Genomic DNA, 18,574 nt, shown 5'->3' with positions numbered 1-18,574 from the left:
TTGGTTCTTTGAAAGATGACCAAAATTGGCAAACCCCTAGCTAGACTGACAAAGAAAAAAAAAAAAAAAAGAGAGAAAGAGAAGATGCTAGTAATTAAAATCAGAAATGAAAGTGGCAACATTACTACCAACCTTACTGAAATTAAAAGGACTATAAGAGACTATTATGGATAATTGTATACTAACAAACTGGAAAGTTTAGATGAAATGGATACAATTCTAGAAACACATTACCTAAACTGAATTAAGAAGAAAGAAAATCTTAATAGAGTACAACATATGAAGAGATTGAATCAGTAATCAAAAACCTCTCAAGAAAACAAAGTCCAGGACCATGTGGCTTCACTGGTGAATTCTACTAAACATTTAAGAAAGAATTAAAACCCATCCTTCTCAAACTCTTCCAAAACTTGGAAGAGGAGTGGACTCATTTTATGAGGCCAGCATTAATCTGATAACAAAGCTAGCTGAAGACACCATGGGAAAATAAAACTACAGGCCAATATGCCTTATGAATGTAGATGAAAATATTTTCAACAAAATACTAGCAAACAATTCAACAGGATATTAAAAGGATTATACACCATGTCCAAGTGGGATTTATCTGAGGGATGGAAGATGGTTCAACATAAGAAAATACACCACATCAATAGAGTGAAGGAAAAAAATATATAATCATATCAATTGACATAGAGAAGCCATTGGAGACCCTGTTGGTTAAGAGCTACGGCTGCTAACCAAAAGGTCAGCAGTTCAAATTCATCAGGTGCTCCTTGGAAATCCTATGGAGCAGTTCTACTCTGTCCTATAGGGTCACTATGAGTTGGAATCGACTTGACAGCAAGGGTTTTTTTTTGTTTTTTTTTTTTTAGAGAAACCATTTGGCACAATCCAACACCCCTCATGATAAAAGCAAATTAAGAATAGAATGGAAATTCCTCAACATGCTAAAGGGCATTTATGAAAACCCCACAATGAACATCATACTCAATGGAAAAAGACTGAAAGCTTTTCCCTAAGATCAGGAACAAGATAACAATGCCTGCTTTTACCACTGCTCTTCAACATTGTACTAGAAGTTCTAGCCAGAGAAATTTGGCAACAAACAAAAACAAAAGGCATCTAAAGCAGAAAAGAAGAAATAAAACGTACCTCTATTCACTGATGATGTGATACTATATATACACATATATATACATATATAGTAATCCCCAAGAAAGATACTAGATGTAAGAAACAAATTCAGCAAATTGGCAGGGTAGAAGGTCAACATTCAGAAATATGTTGTTTCTCTTCACTAGCAATGAACAATCTGAGAAGGAAATTAAGAAAATCATTCCTTTTACAATAGCATCTAAAAGAATAAAATACCTAGGAATAAATTTAACCAAGGAGGGAAAGACTTTTACACTGAAAACTATGAAACACTGGTGAAAAAAATTAGAGGGTACCTAAATAAATGGAAAGACATTCTGTGTTCATGGATTAGAAGACTTAATATTGTTTAAGATGTCCATTTTATCAAAAGCAATCTATTGATACAATGCAATTCCTATTAAAATTACAACATTTTTTGCAGAAATAGAAAAAATGATCCTCATGTTCATATGAAATTGCAGTGGGCCCCAAATAGCCAAAAGAATAGCAACAAAGAAGAACAAAGCAAGAGAACTCACATTTCCTGATTTCAAAAAGTACTATAAAGCTACAGTAGTCAAAATAGTGTGGTACTAGTTTAAGGATATACATACAGACCAAGGGAATAGAATTGAGAATCCAGAAATAAACCTATACATCTATGGCCAATTGTTGCCAAATTCATTCGACGGGGAAAGAATAGTCTCTTCAGCAAATGATGCAAAGAAGATACACAAACGGCCAACAAACACATGAAAAGATGCTCAACATCTTTAGCCATTAGAGAAATGCAAATCAAAACCACAGTGAGATACTACTTCACAGGCACTAGACAGCTGTTATTAAAAAAAGAAAAAAGAGAGAAATAACAAGTGTTGGCAAGAGTGTGGAGAAATTAAAATATTCATACACTGCTGGTGGGAATGCAAAGGGGTGCAGTCACTGTGGAAAACAATTTGGTGATTCTTAAAAAAGTTAAACATAGAAATATATGACTTAGCAATTCTAGTCCTGGTTATATACCCAAAAGAATTGAAAGCAGCAACTCAAACAGACAAATGTATACCAATGCTCATTGCAGCATTATTCACAACAGTAAATGGCAGAAACAATGCAAGTGTCTACTTAGAAATGAATGACTAAACCATATATGATATACCAATATGTTGAAGCACTGTTCAGCTATAAAGAGAAAGGAAGCTCTGATTCATGTCACCACATGTATGAACCTTGAAAACTTTATGGTAGGTGAAATAAGCTAGACAAAACATGACAAATATCATATGGTTCAATTTGTATGAACTATCCAAACCATTAAAACAAAAGATTTTTTTTTTTAATCTAGAATAGACAAACCATTAAAACAAAAGAAGATGAGTGGCTACCAAGGGATAGAGGAGATGGAATGGGGAGTTAAAAAAATGGAGAAATTGTAAAAAAAAAAAAAAAAAAAAAGTTGTCAAAATAGTAGACAAATATCTTGCTCATTGACATTTAAAAAAGACTAGATTAAAAAAAATAATAAAAAAGAAAGTCAATGGATAACAGCCATCTCAATTGCTACTAAATGTTTGTTATCTGAGTAAAAAATGCATGTACAGAATACTTCATAGCACATGGGAATTAATGGAAAGAATGTGGTGTGTTTCTATGGTGATTCAAGCAACATACAGGATGGTCAAATCCCCATGCACAACAATAAGCATTTTTCCTCTGGAAAGACATCTTTCGCCTTATGGAAGAGTTAGCTTGGGTGTTGAGAGGAAGAGGACTCCCCCCATCCGTAGGCCACAGGACCTGAGACCCATTTATTCTTCAGTGAAGCAAGTCACCCCTCCTCCCCCTCATTTTCTTAGAATTCAGCCCTCTAAAGTCTTTTGCAAGATGATTTTGGCATCATCAGCCACTGTGTTGAGGAATTTCAAACGTAGAAGGTAGACTTTGACAAACTGGAAGACAGAAGATGGGAGACCGCCCTTCAATGAGCAGTAGGACTCAACACATTTCTTGGCTTTTGCAACTATTTCATCATCCTTCACAAGTGATTGAAAATCCAAGGACTTGATGGAGCTTCTAATCTCCTGCTCAGGTGTGCCCAACTTCTGGGCAATCTCTTTGATGGATTTATCATCCAGACCAAAATGGCTTCGGTAAAGTCCCAAGCACTTTTCCTGTTCAGGGGTATCAAAGCCATAGATAAATGGCATGAAGGGGATGAGGGCCAAAGCTGCTGTACTCAGGGCATCCAGCCAGATCTTCCCCTTGAAGAAATCTCTCTTCATTTCAATGGCAGAGTCCGATAAGCAGGGGATCAGGAGTGCAAAGGTGTGGCGCTTGTGAGAAGGGAGCTCCATCAACAGTGTCTCCTCCAGCCTTGGGAAATCAAAGTCAGCCAGGTCAAAGTTGGAGACCAAGAAGATGCATGGCTCAGGCACACCAATGTGACTGAGATTTGCCAGGCAGTGGTCTCTGATCTGCTGAAGGACTCTCTCCTTTTTGAAGGACTTGGGTTTGCTTCTCTCTTCATTATATAAATCATTGTCCACCTTGGTTCTAACAAAGTAGAATTTTTTTCCGTCATTCTTGATTTTCTGAGCCAGTAGAGCATCACTATAGGTGAAACGAGTAGAAGAAATGATAATGAAGAAGTCATATTTGGCAAACTCCACTGTTTCTAGATAAGTCTCTGGAAGGAAATTGGGGGTTCCACTTCCAGGCAAGTCCCAGAAGGTCACTTTGGGATATTTTGGATGTTGATAGGGAGTTTTCTCCTTGGTAGTCTCCACAACCCCAACACTAGCAGACTCCTTCTCTTCGTGACTCAGCCCTCTCAGGGCATTGATGAAACTGGACTTCCCAACGCCAGACTCCCCTATCACAGCCACATCCAGGGGAGCATTCTGTGCTTCCACAAGTGATTTCTGAATCTTTTCAACCATATCTTTTAGCTTCCCCTCCCGAAGGTCTGCTTGAATACCCTTCAGGGTTTCTTGAGAGAGGATGCCTCCTGTGTTATTGATTAATGTGGAGTAGTAACGGGGAAATTCAGAAGACAGTTGCTGAAACTTCTTTTCTGTTAGGAAAGTTGAGATAAACTGATCCATGGCAGTTAACTGTGGGAGGTCTGGGAAAAGTAAAGAGGATATGGAGTTCAGGTGAATGAAGGAGCAGAACTAAACATAAGGTCTGCTTGGAAAATGTAGTGGTCTCAAATGCCCAGTTCCATTATAGCACACTTATCCATATTACTTTGACTAACTCATTTTCCCTGAGACTTTACTTTCCACTTCCGTGGAAGAGACTACCCATTTCCTATGCTGATTATTTCTATACTCCAGGAGTCAGCCTCTCTGACAGTGTGGTAGAATAATGGCCTCCAAAGTTCTCCTCGTCCTAATCACCAGACCCTGCGAATATTTACCTTACATGGCTAAAGAGACTTTGCTGATGTGATTAAGTTAAAGTTCTTGAGATGGGAACATTATCCTGGGCTCAATATAATCACAAGGATGTTTTATAAAAGGGAGGAAAGAAGGTCACAGGTAGAAGGAGTAGATGGAATGATGGAACCAGAGGTTGGAGAGATGTACTATGAAGATGGAGGAAGGGGTCAAAAGCCAAGAAATGTGGGTGGCCTAAAGAAACTAGAAAAGACACAGAAATGGATTGTCCTCTAGAGTTTCCGGAAGAATCCAGTCCTGTTAACATCTTGATTTTAAATCACTAAGATTCATTCTGGTCTCCTGACTTCCAGTACTGCAAGAGCATAAATTTCTGTTATTTTAAGCCACTAAGCTTGTGAAAATTTGTTACAGCAGCAATAGTTAACTAATATAGACTATATATGTGTTTTTTTGAAACCTCAACACAGAGCCCAGCACCCTTTCATTCCTCAGGCCAGCACAATAGTGAGCACAGAAGACTTCCAGGCAGACCTCACTTTCCCTGCCCTGCAGGAAATCAGGGGGCAGGACGAGTCTTGAGGGAGAAGACAGGAGACAGAGACAAGCCCCTTAGTTATCCTGCTCCCCAGGAGGTATGCTCTATGAGGGACATAAACAAGCACATAAATTCTTGTAGTTATAACTGCTGCACCACAGCTTAAAGCCTGTCTACCGCACTTCATAGATTAGTTTTTGTGGACTTTAGGACATGTGACAGGAAGTGGTCTAGGAGGTAAACAGAACCTCTAGTTTTCTGTATTAAATACAGGACGGTTTGGAAACACGGATATCTGATTAAACTGAGGCAATTCAAGAAAATTATTGCTATATATTGATGCAGCCTTATATTCTTTCATGATGAGCAAGGAAGATGATATAGGAAGCTGTGGATTACAAAAAATTATACACATAGAGTAGTCGCAGGGTCTACCATCAAGTTTTTTACAGTTGGAGCCTGCTCACTGCCCACCACCCGCTTCACTTTCTTAAAGGGCAATTTTCAAAAGGAGATAAAATTATGACTCTTATATAAATATACAGTGCACATATGCTAAGGATTTTATTTACTCATTATTAATGAAGAAACAAGGCAGATGTTACAACTGATAAGGAGAATCCCAAAGAACAGAAACATTAATAGCTCAAGAATTATTGAAATGAATGTGAAAATGGAAGCAAAATTGCCTTCTTCTACAATGGAAGAGGTATATCAGTTTAGCCTGCACAGATTTTATTTGCATGCCTAAAAAAAAAAAAAAACCCAAAAACCAAACCCATTGCCGTCGAGTCAATTCCAATTCATAGCGACTCTATAGAACACAGTAGAGCTGCCCCATAGAGTTCCCGAAGAGTGCCTGGTGGATTCAAACTGCTGACCTTTTGGTTAGCAGCTGTAGCTCTTAGCTACTATGCCACCAGGGTTTCTTTGCATGCATATGGAAGAGAATAATTTCACATTGCTCCCAGTTACTAAAAACTTACAGACTCTAGTGACTCAGGAAACCCAAAAGGGTGTGTGCATTGAGCTTTGCATAGTGGAGACACCCTATAATCTTTCTGTTCACTCCAAATTTTGTTACAACTTCCTCATAAAAAGAAAACCTGTCTTTAGACAAAAGCATCCTCCTCTGCTTGCCAAAGACCAGCCTCCTCTCTCGTCCAAGTGTGTCCTCTCTCTCCCTCCCACAAGCACAGTCCAGTCCTCACTGTCTTCCCAAGTCTTCCTTCCACTCACAGGCATGCAGAACATGACGTTTGCCCAGAACTACCCAGAACTAAACTTTGCAGAAGAATGACCCTCAAGGTACCCACCCGCCACTCACTCCCTTAACTTCTTAGTCATCCCACAGCCTGATCTTGCTATTAAATGTTATGGGTGGGATGAGTGTTAGGAATTAAAAAAAAAAAAAATCTGCTTCTCAAAATTTCATGTAAGCCATGAATGATTCTATTTTATTATTTTTCTCTGCCTTCTGAATTAAGAAATTTGGAGACCTCGGAGCTGGAGAGTTTAACGAACCATCTGTGGAACTTAGTGAGAATCTACTTTACGAAATCATATCAAGTTACTTCTTAAATTTGACACAGGGTTACTTTTCAAAATCTGTCTCTAAACTGCACTCAGCAGCAGAACTTGAGCTTGCCTGTTTTCCTCAGTCTTCCCAGAACTGGATCTTTCCAAGCTAATGTCTGCTATTAGTTTGGGAAAACGATTGTAACTACTACTAGTGTGGCTTTCACTTATGGTAAGGCATTCAGATACACCATAGTTGGGCTCTGGAAAGCCTGAATCCCACTTGCAAACACGATTTTTATCTGTCAATTTGGCTAGGCCATGGCGCCCAGTTGTTTGGTCAAATACTAGTCTAGATGTTGCTTGAAGGTATTTGGTAGATGTGATTAAAAATTTCAATCAGTTGACTCTAAAAAAAGGAGGTTACCTTTCATAATGTAGGTGAGCCTCATCCAATCAGTTAAAGGTGTTAAGAGCAAACACTGAAATTTCCAGGAAAAGAAGGAATTCTGCCTCAAGGCTGTAACGTAAAACTGCCTGAGCTTCTCTAGCCTGCAGCTTGGCCTACTGAATTCTGAATCAAGAATGCTGCAGCTTACAGCCTGCCTCCTGCCTTTTTGGATTTTGGACTGGCCAGCCCTCATTAACTCATGAGTCACTTCCTTAAAATCTATCTGTATACCTATCTACGTGTCTATCTACTTGCCTACCTACCTATGACTGACCAGCTGACCTTACCTATCTATCTATCTGTCTATCTGTCTGTCTGTCTATCTATCTGTCTATCGATCCATCATGGATCCATCATGGATCCATCGTGGATCCATCTACCGATCCATCTACTGATCCATCTACCGATCAATCCATGGATCCATCATCTATCATCTGTCTATCTAATCTTTCTATCGATAGATAGATCGATCGATTGGTTGATCTATCCATCTATCCATCATCCATCTAATCTCTCTCTCTCTCTATGTATCTATCTCTCTCTCTATCTACCTATCTCTCTCTCTATTTACTTACCATCTATCTATCTGTCTATCATCTATAAATATATGGAGTCCCTGGGTGGTATAAATGGTTAATGTGCTCAGCTGCTAACTGAAATGTAGGAGCTTTAATACCACCCAGAGACGCCTCAGAAGAAAGTCCTGGTAATCAACTTCTGAAAACTCGCCTGTGAGTTGCAGCAGACTAGAAGGGAACCAGTTATATCTACATATCTACCTCCTATTGGTTCTGTTGCTCTGGAGAACCTGACTCCAAATCTGGGAGTTTTATCAAACAATTCTTAAGGAAAGGGAGGACCCAGAAGAATCTGGGATCATGATTTTCCTTTAATTGCCACACCAAAAGGCCGTAGTTTAGTACTTGACACATACAGGACACTTCTTAGATTTTCAAGTAGTTGAACAGAAAGCTTAAGCCTATTCTTGGAATTATGGAATATATCAAATAATGTACTTATGTGACTTTCATTGCTTCTGGCCTAAGGCCTCTGGAAGGAGATAGACGCATATTTTCAGAGCTTTGTCTTCTTTGACATGTCAGATCAAACTTGGGGGGAACCCAACTCAAGACCAAAGAGTTGTCTGACCAGAAATCACCAGAGATCTCTCATTCCTCTCTCTCACTCTCTGTTGCTCTCTTTCCTTTTGCCTCTCTCCCCCTTAAGAATTTGGGCAGTTGAATCACAGTTTCTGCAGAAGCAGGTCTGGGAAGCTATATTGTGCCAGGGTCCACTGATAACAGAAAACATCTTCACTGAGTGTCCCCCATAGAGAGGACATGCAAGCTTCTGGTATTCATTGGTGGGGAAATGGTTCTGTGGGTCTAAGCTCAGGTGAAACCTGTTACATAAATATTTTGAATATCACCCATGGATACCTAGGCAAAGTCAGAGACCTGTAGAGATAAGAATAGAAAAGAGTCAATGACTGAAAGAAGCTAGGATGGAAGAGCCTGGCTTCCAGGTAGGGGAAGTAAACCTTGCCTCTGTCCATTCCTTTCTCCATGTCCCGTGTGTGAGAGGCCCAAAGGCACAGCATACCTGCCCTTGTCCTCCTGACTACTTACTGACCACTCTCTCCTTGTGCTGGTTAAGGGCACTTTCTTCTGTGCCTTTAACTAAGCCTCAGCTAGAACAATAGAACAATAATAGGACTATAAAATCCTTGTCGTCTAGTCAATTCTGACTTATGGCCACCCCATGTGTTACAGAGTAGGACTGCTCCATAGGGTTTTCTTGATTGCAATCTTTATGGAAGCAGATTGCCAAGCCTTTCTTCTGTGGTGCTGCTGGGTGGATTCGAACTGTTAACCTTCAGGTTAATAGTCAAACACCAACACTTAGCTCTACCCAGGAACCTTAATTTATTCAGAACTTCTACAGTGCCTGCACATGCATTACTGATTCTCAATAGGTCTCAATGAAATGAGGAATCATTTTACAGATAATGAGGCTCAGACACAAATCGGTGGAACAGCCTTGGACACCGGCTGGGGCAGGAAGACCCAAGACCTCTGCCTTCTTCTAGGGCAATTATTCATCTACCAGACGCCAGCTCCCCTCTCTCTGAGACCTTCCCTGGCCATGGCCTTATCATCAGATAAACACCTCAGGTTTCTCCCTTCAATCCCCACTTTCCATGAAAGACCTCTCCTCTTGGTCACCCCTCTCTTAGCTGGCTGCTGCATCTGACCCTCACTCTCACCAACTCTGCTCTTACCTCTCCTTCCAAAAATGGCAAATCTAATGCACATACAGTTTTCCTGTTTTTTTTTTTTTGCAAATGCCGACTGTAGCAAAAAAAAAAAAAAAAAAAAATCGTGGTGGGCAGAGGGACTGGTGAAACCCTTGAGACTTGTTTTGGGGTGGCTGAGGGGTGCTGAGCAGTGGCAGAGAGAGATCTGGAGACCCTCATCATGAATGACCTGCATGGGGCTGTGCAGACCACAGGACACTTGTCCTGAGAAGTGTCATTGCTGTTGTACATCCAAAGACATTGGGGCCCAAAGTGGGGACCACAAGTCCCAAATCTCTCAGTGGGAGGAAGACTGGGATTCACAATTCATTTTCTCACACCAATTCCAGTGTAAGGGACAGGAGGCTCTTATTTTCTTTCAAGAAGGGGGACAACATTGGACTTTGATATAAGTGAACTCCAAAGCAGGTAAACATTTGCAGCTATTACACCAGCCTGACTCCAAAAGGGAATATCTTATGCCAGACTGGTCCAGGTAAAGCCTATTTGCAAATGGCATCTTCAAAGACAGGCTACATGTAGACTGAAAACCTCCAGCAACTGCTTTCCATATCCATCCAATAAGCCTCATTCTCCTTTGAAGTTACCCTTACCTGCCTCCCTGTCCCTTGAAGGCCCTGTGGTCCCCAGCCTGGATTCCATTCCACAGCAATGGCCCTCACTCTTTTCTACAAGGAAGATAAGTGTGGAGTCTGAGGTCAGCTGTCCCTTGAATGAGCCCCAAATCCTTGATCAGAATGCTGTGGTCACTGAGATCTAAGGTTCTGGACTCTCCCTCCTGTCTGTTCTCTTTTCCCTGCCCTGGTGCCTTGTCCTTTCTGCTCTTGTAGTCACCACAGAGAACAGGACACAGGAACTGCTCTTGGAATGTCTCAATAAGGCGATGACTAAAATCTATGAAAAAGATACTGTCTTCGGTACGTGAGCTGAAACAAGCGTGTTGCCTTGACTGACCTCAGGTGGAAAGATGAACATTGGGCAATTTGAATTTATTACTGCTCTGTGCATGCCCCTGAGTGACTGTGGAAGTACTGTATTGATTTTTGGGCTTAAATAAATTAAATTTTAATGATTAGGCTAATTCAGAAAATAAAGAATCTGTGAATAATGAGGACTGACTACTCAATTCAAAAGACTGTGGTGGTCTATGAAGGGAAGAGGAATGTGTTGGGGAAAGGGACGAGCTATTTTTACATGAGCTCAAAGTCACAAAAGGCAAGATAATTTTATAAGGGTAATAATAATTTTATAAGGGTAGCATCTGTCATTTCCCAAGAAACAGACACCAGGCAATTCAGGGCCACATCACAGCAAAGAAAGTGGGCGAGGGTTGAGCCCTACAGCTCTATACAGATAGGGTCTTCCTATGGGTAACTCTAAAGAGCAGATGCCTCCGTGCAGCCTTTGGGAAACTCTTTCTTCATCCATTCACTCCCCAGGCATCTCTTCAAATCTCAAGGTTTAGAAGGCCATATATTCACAGACAACTCCCAGGCTCACATTCATACTCCAGACCTCTCCCCTGAACTTCACCCTCCTGACTGTTCCCTTCTTTAGAAGGGACTTGGTGTGACTCCATCAGCTCTCTTCTGGGCTGGCCTAGATTGAAATCATGGGATCCATATGGCCACACTTTGTCCCAGAAAACTCTGCAACCAGCTCTTTCTCTTTGGGCTAACCCAACACTCACTTTTACATTTCTCAGGCTTGTGTCAGATACCAGTACACTGCCCTGTAACAGCACTGTCCTCTGACTCCTTCCCCAGAGCTCCCATCTAAGCCCTCAGTGTGAGCTTCAGCTGAGAAAAAGCTCCCTCACTGGGCACTTGGGGGACACCCTGACATGTCCCCCAATATATTCCTTTCACAAAGCCCCTCATCCCAACACTTTTTATACTTCTACACTGGTGAGGGCTTTGACAGTCATCAAAGGGAACAACAATCGTCATGACCCAGCCAAAAGTAAGAGAGAGTAATCCCATTTTAATGTTCTGTTCACTTACCATTAGGGACTGCAGCCTGGAGACAGAGGATTTTTATGTATTTGTAAACTGAGCTTTAAGCCATAGAAAGGAAAGATAATTGAATAATGAGAAGCCCTTTCATTCTGACTGTGAAAGAAAAATCAAAATACCAGTTTTTTATTTAAAACAGAAAATGTGTAAGGCTGAACGAGCAGTACCTTGCATATATCTCCTTCCAATGTGAGACCTAAAATATGGGGTGTCTATGACTCAGTCCCAATTCTGCTGTATCGACACTCACTCCCTTGGCTATCAACATGTCCTATGATTCGAATACCAGGTATATGCTACCAACTCCCCAAACAACTCCCATATTATATTTATAGCTCTGACCCAGGCCTCTCCCTTGAACTCCATATCCAAATATTCCATTATTTACTCAACATCTCCCACTTGTAAGTCTAAGATTATCTTGACCAAATGAACTCCACTAAAACCTAGTTCTGGAACAATCTACCCCTTCAAGTTTAGCTCCTTCCACAATCTTCATTTCAGGCAACAGCAATGTCATCCTCCCAAATGTGAGGAACCCCCACCCCCAATCCTGTCATACTCTACTTTGGCTTAACCTTCCAAGCGTACTCAAATTCAACCAGTTCTCCCCATTTCACCGCTACCACCCAGTCCTGAGTCACCAGCTTCTCTACCTTGGATAATTACAGAGAGCCTCCTAGAAGTTATCCTGCTCTGCACTTGAGTCCCCATAGTCTTGCTGGTAATAGCCACCAATGACCCTTCTAATAAGGGAGTCAGACCATGAGACTCCCCTCTGCTCACAACCCTCCAGAGGCTCCTGCCGTACTCAGGAGAAAGATAAACTCCTTCCAAAGCCTGACTCAACCTGATTCCAGTGCCCTGACTGCATTCATCTCCTGCATCCATCCTCCCCTCTGCCTCACTTTGCTTTGTCCCCATCAACCTTGTTGTTCTTCCAGCATGCCAGATCTGTTTTCTTCTTTATCTCCTGTGGCTACAAAAATGCATGACAAATATGCTCAGTATATACTTGTTACATGGACAGAGATGGAATATGTTTGAATGGCAGAGAACAGGGAACCAAGCAAATCCCCACCTTTCAAGACTCCACATGCACAGAGAGCATGAAGCCGAGATTCTGATGAGGCATACATAAGCCTTCTCCTTGGAGGTCATAGGAAGACTCTTACATTTGTAACAAGCAGAGAGAATCACTCACCTCCACATGATTTATAGGGAAGAAGAGTAACTGAGTAGATGAGAAAGAGAAGCTTACTTGGAGGGAACTCCTATACCCCCCTGCAGATCAACTCTTAGCAATGCTTTTCATGCTCTCCCCACCCCCTGGGCTCCTTTTTACCAGGTTCAGTGGGTTTGCCCACCCCACAGTGCTTGGGGCTTCAGGGGACTGGCCTGGGGATGACTAATGACATGCTGAGCAGTGAGCAAGGAGCTGGATAGAAGAGAAAGACAAATACACAAGGCCAGAGAAATCCAAGACTGGGAAGGTGCAGAGTGAACCTCAGAATGGCACAGGTCTGGGGGACGAGGGGAAGGAGACATCAAAACTTCATGTCCTGGAACCATTCCCAAAGACAACTCAGCAGACATGAAAGGGACTGGACAGTGGGTAGGAGAGAGATGCTGATGAAGAGTGAGCTAATTATATCAGGTGGTCACTTGAGACTGTGTTGGCATCTCCTGTCTGGAGGGGGGATGGGAGGATAGAGAGAGTTGGAAGCTGGCAAAATTGTCACGAAAGGAGAGACTGGAAGGGCTGACTCATTAGGGGGAGAGCAAGTGGGAGAACGGAGTAAGGTGTATATAAACTTATATGTGACAGTCTGACTTGATTTGTAAACGTTCACTTGAAGCTCAATAAAAGTTAATTAAAAAAAAAAAAAAAAGTTCATGTCCTGAGAAAATTTCAATCACACAAGAGCCCTTCCCTGAAATTCAGACTCTATACCTCAGCTGAAGTTATATGTGAGTTTCTCTTCACTGTTATTTTCTGCTGGGACAAGCAGGTTGGAGTTGCTTAGACAGTCTCTTTGCAGGATCCCCAGAACCTTGTCTTCCAGCCTCTGAGAATGTGCCCACTGCATGTGAGAGAAAAGAAATGAGAAGGAATGTGAAAAATTCACACTGATAAATGTTTAGATGTGTATCTATACAGTCATTTCTCATTTCCTCCTCTTAACAGCCCTTCATGAAATTCTAACTAACCCCACCTTCAGATGAAGGATCAAAGAACTCTGGGAGGGGGGGATGAGAGACAACTCCAGGCTGAGACACATGCACCTAGGTGTCTTGTTTTCCTCCCAGGCAGCATTGAGGACTCGTCTTGCCTGGCCCAAGTGGCTTCTCTGCCATCCCCTCACCCCCTGAGCCACCTGCAGAGGGGGCCTGATCTGTTTGGATGGAATCACAGCTCTCCACCTGCCCTTCCTGCTCTCATCCCCCTCAGGCACCAAAGCCTGTTTCCGGTCGGTACAGGTCCAATGTATTTTCTCACTCACCAGCTACAAGAAGAAAAGAGATTTCTGGTGTCAAAGGCGAGCCCTGAATATTCCTGCTGAAATGGCAGAAAATCCTGAATTTTGTGAAGGGTTCCCTGCAGTGCTCGGCCCAGGAATGCCTCACAAGCGAAATGCAAGTCCTGTGTGCCTGCGTGGTCACCGCAGAGAGAAAGGGACTATATATAGCCCCTTCCCTGTCTAGGTAACAAGGATAAGTGTGTGAGGCAGCAGGAATGACTCACAGCCTCGCCCGCACCCAACCTTTCTGGGAAATTGGCCAAATGTGCAGGGCTGCATTTATAAGAAATGAAAATGAAACTAGGCTGTTTTTCACTCCTTTATGAAGAGCACAAACATTTCTAGGCTAGCTCCTTCCACAGTCTTCTCCATTTCAGGCAACAGCAATGCCATCCTCCCATCTGCAAGGAGTCTCCTTCACAATCCTTTTTCTCTCACACTCTGCATTGACTTAACCTTCCAAGTCTATCCAAATCCAACCATTTCTCCCCATTCCTATCACTACTGCCCAGGCCTGAGTCACCATTGCCTGTACCCGAGATGAAAGCAGATAGCCTCTCAGAGGTGACCCCACGCCCTCTGCCATGTCTTGGTACAGTGAGTGATTGCCTGCCTCTTCCCCTAGAAACTGACAGTGACAGCCAGGTGACAAGCCAGGTCACAGGTGCTGGTGGAGTAAAACAGCTAAACAAATGCCTGAGAGGTGAGGAGCTGGTGAAAGTAGATGCTGGCCTGCAAGAGACCATCTGGCCTTCACTTCTACTGCTCAAATCTAGGTTCATAGGGTTGCAGATCTAACAAATAAAAAGTATGTGATACAAATTAGAAAAGAGCTTAATGGTATTCCAGGAAAAGAAAACAGCAGGTGGAACATAGCTGAAGATTTGTTTGTTGGAAAATTGAAATAAACAAGTCTCAGAAGTTGCCAGAGATGTCTGAAGAAAGGGAAAGGAAGAACCCACACCTTCAGACATTATGGAGAAAATCAGAATGTAAAATGTAAAGGAAAGTTCTAAGGGCTTTAATAGGGAAGGGTCAGATCACTTAAAACCAACAAGAATTAGACCACTCTCAGGTTTCTCCACAACAATATTGAATGCAAGAAGAAAATGGAGCAATATTTTTGAAGTACAGAAAGAACTTTACATCTAAGCTCTTAAATTCAGCTAAACTATCATTTAAATGTGAGGGTATAGCAATAGTATTTGCAGGCAGATAATGCTTCATTATTTTTCCAATGTGGTCTAAAAAACAACGTTTTACTTTCCCCCGGGGGCTGTGCGTTGACTGAGTTCTGTTATGTGATTTGTACCTGAAGTGTTTTACGCCTTGCAGTCAGATGGTGACTGTGCTGAAGTCTCCTGAAGTCTTGAGGGGGCTAGACCTCCAAGATGGCTTCTTTACTCGTGAGTCTTGTCTCTAGTGTGCCATGAGCACTCAGTTGTTTTGGCCCGAAGAAAACCGTCTTGACGGAAGTCCTCAATCAGAGATGTATACATCTAAGAGATCCTGCAAGAGACAGGGGAAGTAACGGTAAAATCAATAGTTGCCAAAACCGAAAAGAACACCTGGGACCATAGCATGAGGCTCTGAGAAGTCAAAAGTTGGACAATACGGTCCCTGTCCATTCTTGAACTGGGTGTCCAGGTGAATCAAGTTACACAGCAACCAGGAGAGACAACTACCAGATGCCCAATGGTGGAACTCCCTGCAGTGACAGTCACCACTTTGAGACAGCTTTCTATTTTCATATGGCTGTATGAGACCCATGGGCATCAGGAGAAACACTCCCTCCACCCCAGTGATATGCCTTGGACACAGAGGATGCTTATGAGTGTATGAGTTTTATTGCTGCCTTAACAAATGACCATAACTTAGCTGTTAAAGCAACAGAATACAGAGATGGATTTGACCCAAGTGCCATGATACTCACCCATTCCTGTGAGGAAGATCAGTGCTGGAGCCTGAGGCCAGCTCCCCTTGAATGAGCCAAAATCCTGAGCCTGAATTCTGCTGTCATTGAGACCTAAGGTTCTGAACATTCCCTCTAAAGGTACGGTCCCTTCCTTGTTACCAGGATCCTCTTTGCCTGTGTAGCCACCACAGAGAGAACAGACACAGAAATTGTTCCACGTCCGTCTCAAGAAGGCTAGACCAAAATATGTAGGGTATTTGTACTATCCTGGCTCCACCCCAGACCTTAGAGACGGGCTGACCTCTTAGGGAAAAGAGGGAGGAGAGAGGGACTCTGGCTTTTTCTAGAAACCACCATGTACTAACAAGAATAAGAAAGTGAAAGCAGCTCATGTTTATTTCCCTTCCCCAAAATATAGTCATTTCTAGGAAAAGAAAGTGACAGGCACCTTGACTACCTGGGTTGTCATCTTAAAGTTCACTATTTTTGTGGTTCAGGGAGAGTTGAGAACAAGAAGTCACTCGCTGAGACCCTAAGTACTGCAGGAGTCTTCAATAAGCAGAGTTTGTGCTCAGGGTCCTGGAACAAGATTTCGGGGCCTGTGCAATGCCAGGGAGCCCCCTCTTGCCCTCACTGCCAGCCCTCGAGGTCTTTTACCTCCACAGGAAGTGCGGGGCTGGTGAGCTTTCCTCTGCCTCCCCTGCTCCTATTCACTGAGCTTTGGAGGGAGAAGCAGCCACTTGGTACCATAGGAACAATGGAGGGAACTGGGGAGTCTGCTGTGGAACCTCTGACTGTGGCATGATTCCTTCTCATCATTGCCCCTGCGTTGCAGCTCCACTAGGGAGTTGCCTTCCTCCCCACTCCTCTGTGGAAATGTGACATAGGTCTCAGTGCTTCTCTAGCCATGCTCAGGAAGTATTCTGTCTCCTGTTCACATTCAGGTAACCAGGAGTGCAATCAGTCTAATAAATAACCTCAGACCCATATAAAGTTTAAATCTCCTTACACCAGCTAAGTTCCACCCCACGCTGAGAAAATTTCAGTATGAACAAGAGAAGAATCAGCTTCTCCTATGTTTCTTCCTCTAGTCCTCCCACCTTATAGGGGTTGGGAAGACAGAACTATAAATGCAGGAAAGGACTCACTCACTTGGTACAGTTGCGGCCTGTCAGCCCTTGATGCCCTTTGGGTGGTGAATGTTCCTTTGACCCTCATGTAGGAGGGAACATGGAGGCTCCCTCAGACATCCCTATTGGGATCTCCGGGATAGCCAAAGACAAACCTAGGGCCTCCTATCCCCTCCTTGGTCTCTGCAACAGGTGGGGACGCTGCAGCCTCCTTCTGCTGAGGTCATCTCGATCTAGAAACACAGGTCCACCCTACTGGGTTCTTCCCTGCCTTCTTTATTGTTGGCATAAGTTGAAAGCACACTCCCATAAAAAGTGCTTCCTAAAGTGACTCTTCCATCCTTCTCAACCTGTCAGCTGTCCTTCCTGATCCAGGCAAGGAAGTCATAGGTGGTAGAGCCAGTTTCAAAATCCCTGAGCTGCATAAGGCTTCACAGCTTGGAATCAGCATTTTGGGGTGTCTGGTCATTCTCCAGAAACAGACCTCCTCTATCATTCTGTTAGAGTCACACAGTCTCACTTCCCGGGGTGTCTCTCCACAGTTCTCAAATGTCCTGGGGAGCTTTTCTGGATGCTCCCATTATAGGCTGAGGGAAGGAGAATCTCTGAGAGGTCCAGTGCTTGCCCTAGGTTTCATAGCAAGTGGTGAGTAGTGCTGGGATCCAATCCTCCACCTTCTCATGTCTGCCTGTGGGCCAGTCAGTGCATGGCCAGAATCTGAGGGTACGGAGTGAACAGCACAGGCAAGTGCCTACGGTTGTTGGTTTGTAGCCTAGTGCACATCTCAGACATTAGCAAAACGACTAAGTGTGTTGGATTAGGTCATCCCAGGTATAGACAGTGCTGCAGAGAGGAGCAGGTAACAGGTCTTGTGACTGTGGGGTTCTGTGGAAGGGGGTCTCCTCAAGGCCATGGTGGGGGATGAGGAGGCACAGCCATGTGAAGGGCTTTTCCAGACAGCTGGAGCAACAGTTGTGAAGGGCAAGGCACAGGAAAAAATCAGGGCAAACAAGATGCTGGGAGAAGCCCCTGTGGATGGAGCAGTGAGGCTAGGATGAGTGGGAAGGCAGCCCTCAGGTCAGTGTACAGAGACTGGACCACGGAAGGTCTTACAGGCCATGCTTATGATTTTATATTTTATCCTGCCACCATACTACTTTCAACCTAAGAGTCTGCACTGACACCCTGAGCACTTATCTGTGGGACAGGCCTTTCTGGGGATTTAATGTTGACATTGCACATAACTCAGCCAATATTAGAGCTCTGGAGGTGGCAGAGGCCAATCTCAGTCTGGCCTTGAACTAGGCTGGAACGGGGTCCATCTCTGTGAAAATTCCCCCAGTAAGCCTCACCTTTAGGATGAAGAGTGTGAAACCCTGTGTGTGCCATGGAATTAACCTAATTTCTGGATGTAGAAACTGAAACCTGCACCTTATTGAGATCCCTCTCCTTGGGGCTTTGGAGTCCAGGCAGAAGGATTTAGATTTAGAAAGAGCAGAGCAGTGAGCATGAGTGGTGCTGAGTATTTGACTTGGAAAGGAAATCCTGGATGATCCCACTATGGTTTTCAAGTTCCCCTTCTCTTGGTGTCTCTTTGCCTTCCAACAACAATGCCAACTTTCCACAACTC

General features: G+C 43.2%; 1 protein-coding gene across 2 annotated transcripts; it reads right to left on the bottom strand.

Annotated features, from left to right (window-relative positions):
- Positions 1–822: 822 nt before the first annotated feature.
- Positions 823–16,145, bottom strand: IFGGC1 (interferon-gamma-inducible GTPase 10). Of its 2 annotated transcripts, XM_023552064.2 has the most exons (4): positions 15,833–16,141; positions 15,212–15,408; positions 13,332–13,461; positions 823–4,261 (listed from the first exon to the last, which is right to left on the bottom strand). In XM_023552064.2, the coding sequence occupies exon 4, from the start codon at positions 4,239–4,241 to the stop codon at positions 2,997–2,999; it is 1,245 nt and encodes a 414-aa protein (XP_023407832.1). In that variant the 5' UTR covers positions 4,242–4,261; positions 13,332–13,461; positions 15,212–15,408; positions 15,833–16,141; the 3' UTR covers positions 823–2,996. The 2 variants fall into 2 exon arrangements, with proteins under 2 accessions (XP_023407832.1, XP_003404960.1); XM_003404912.3 differs by lacking the exon at positions 13,332–13,461 and having other exon boundaries at positions 15,833–16,145.
- Between the last annotated feature and the right edge of the window lie 2,429 nt (positions 16,146–18,574).

The sequence above is a fragment of the Loxodonta africana genome, chromosome 2 (assembly GCF_030014295.1).
Source record: "Loxodonta africana isolate mLoxAfr1 chromosome 2, mLoxAfr1.hap2, whole genome shotgun sequence".
In the NCBI taxonomy this organism is placed as follows: Eukaryota; Metazoa; Chordata; class Mammalia; order Proboscidea; family Elephantidae; genus Loxodonta; species Loxodonta africana.
This window is presented reverse-complemented; position numbering and strand designations above follow the sequence as displayed.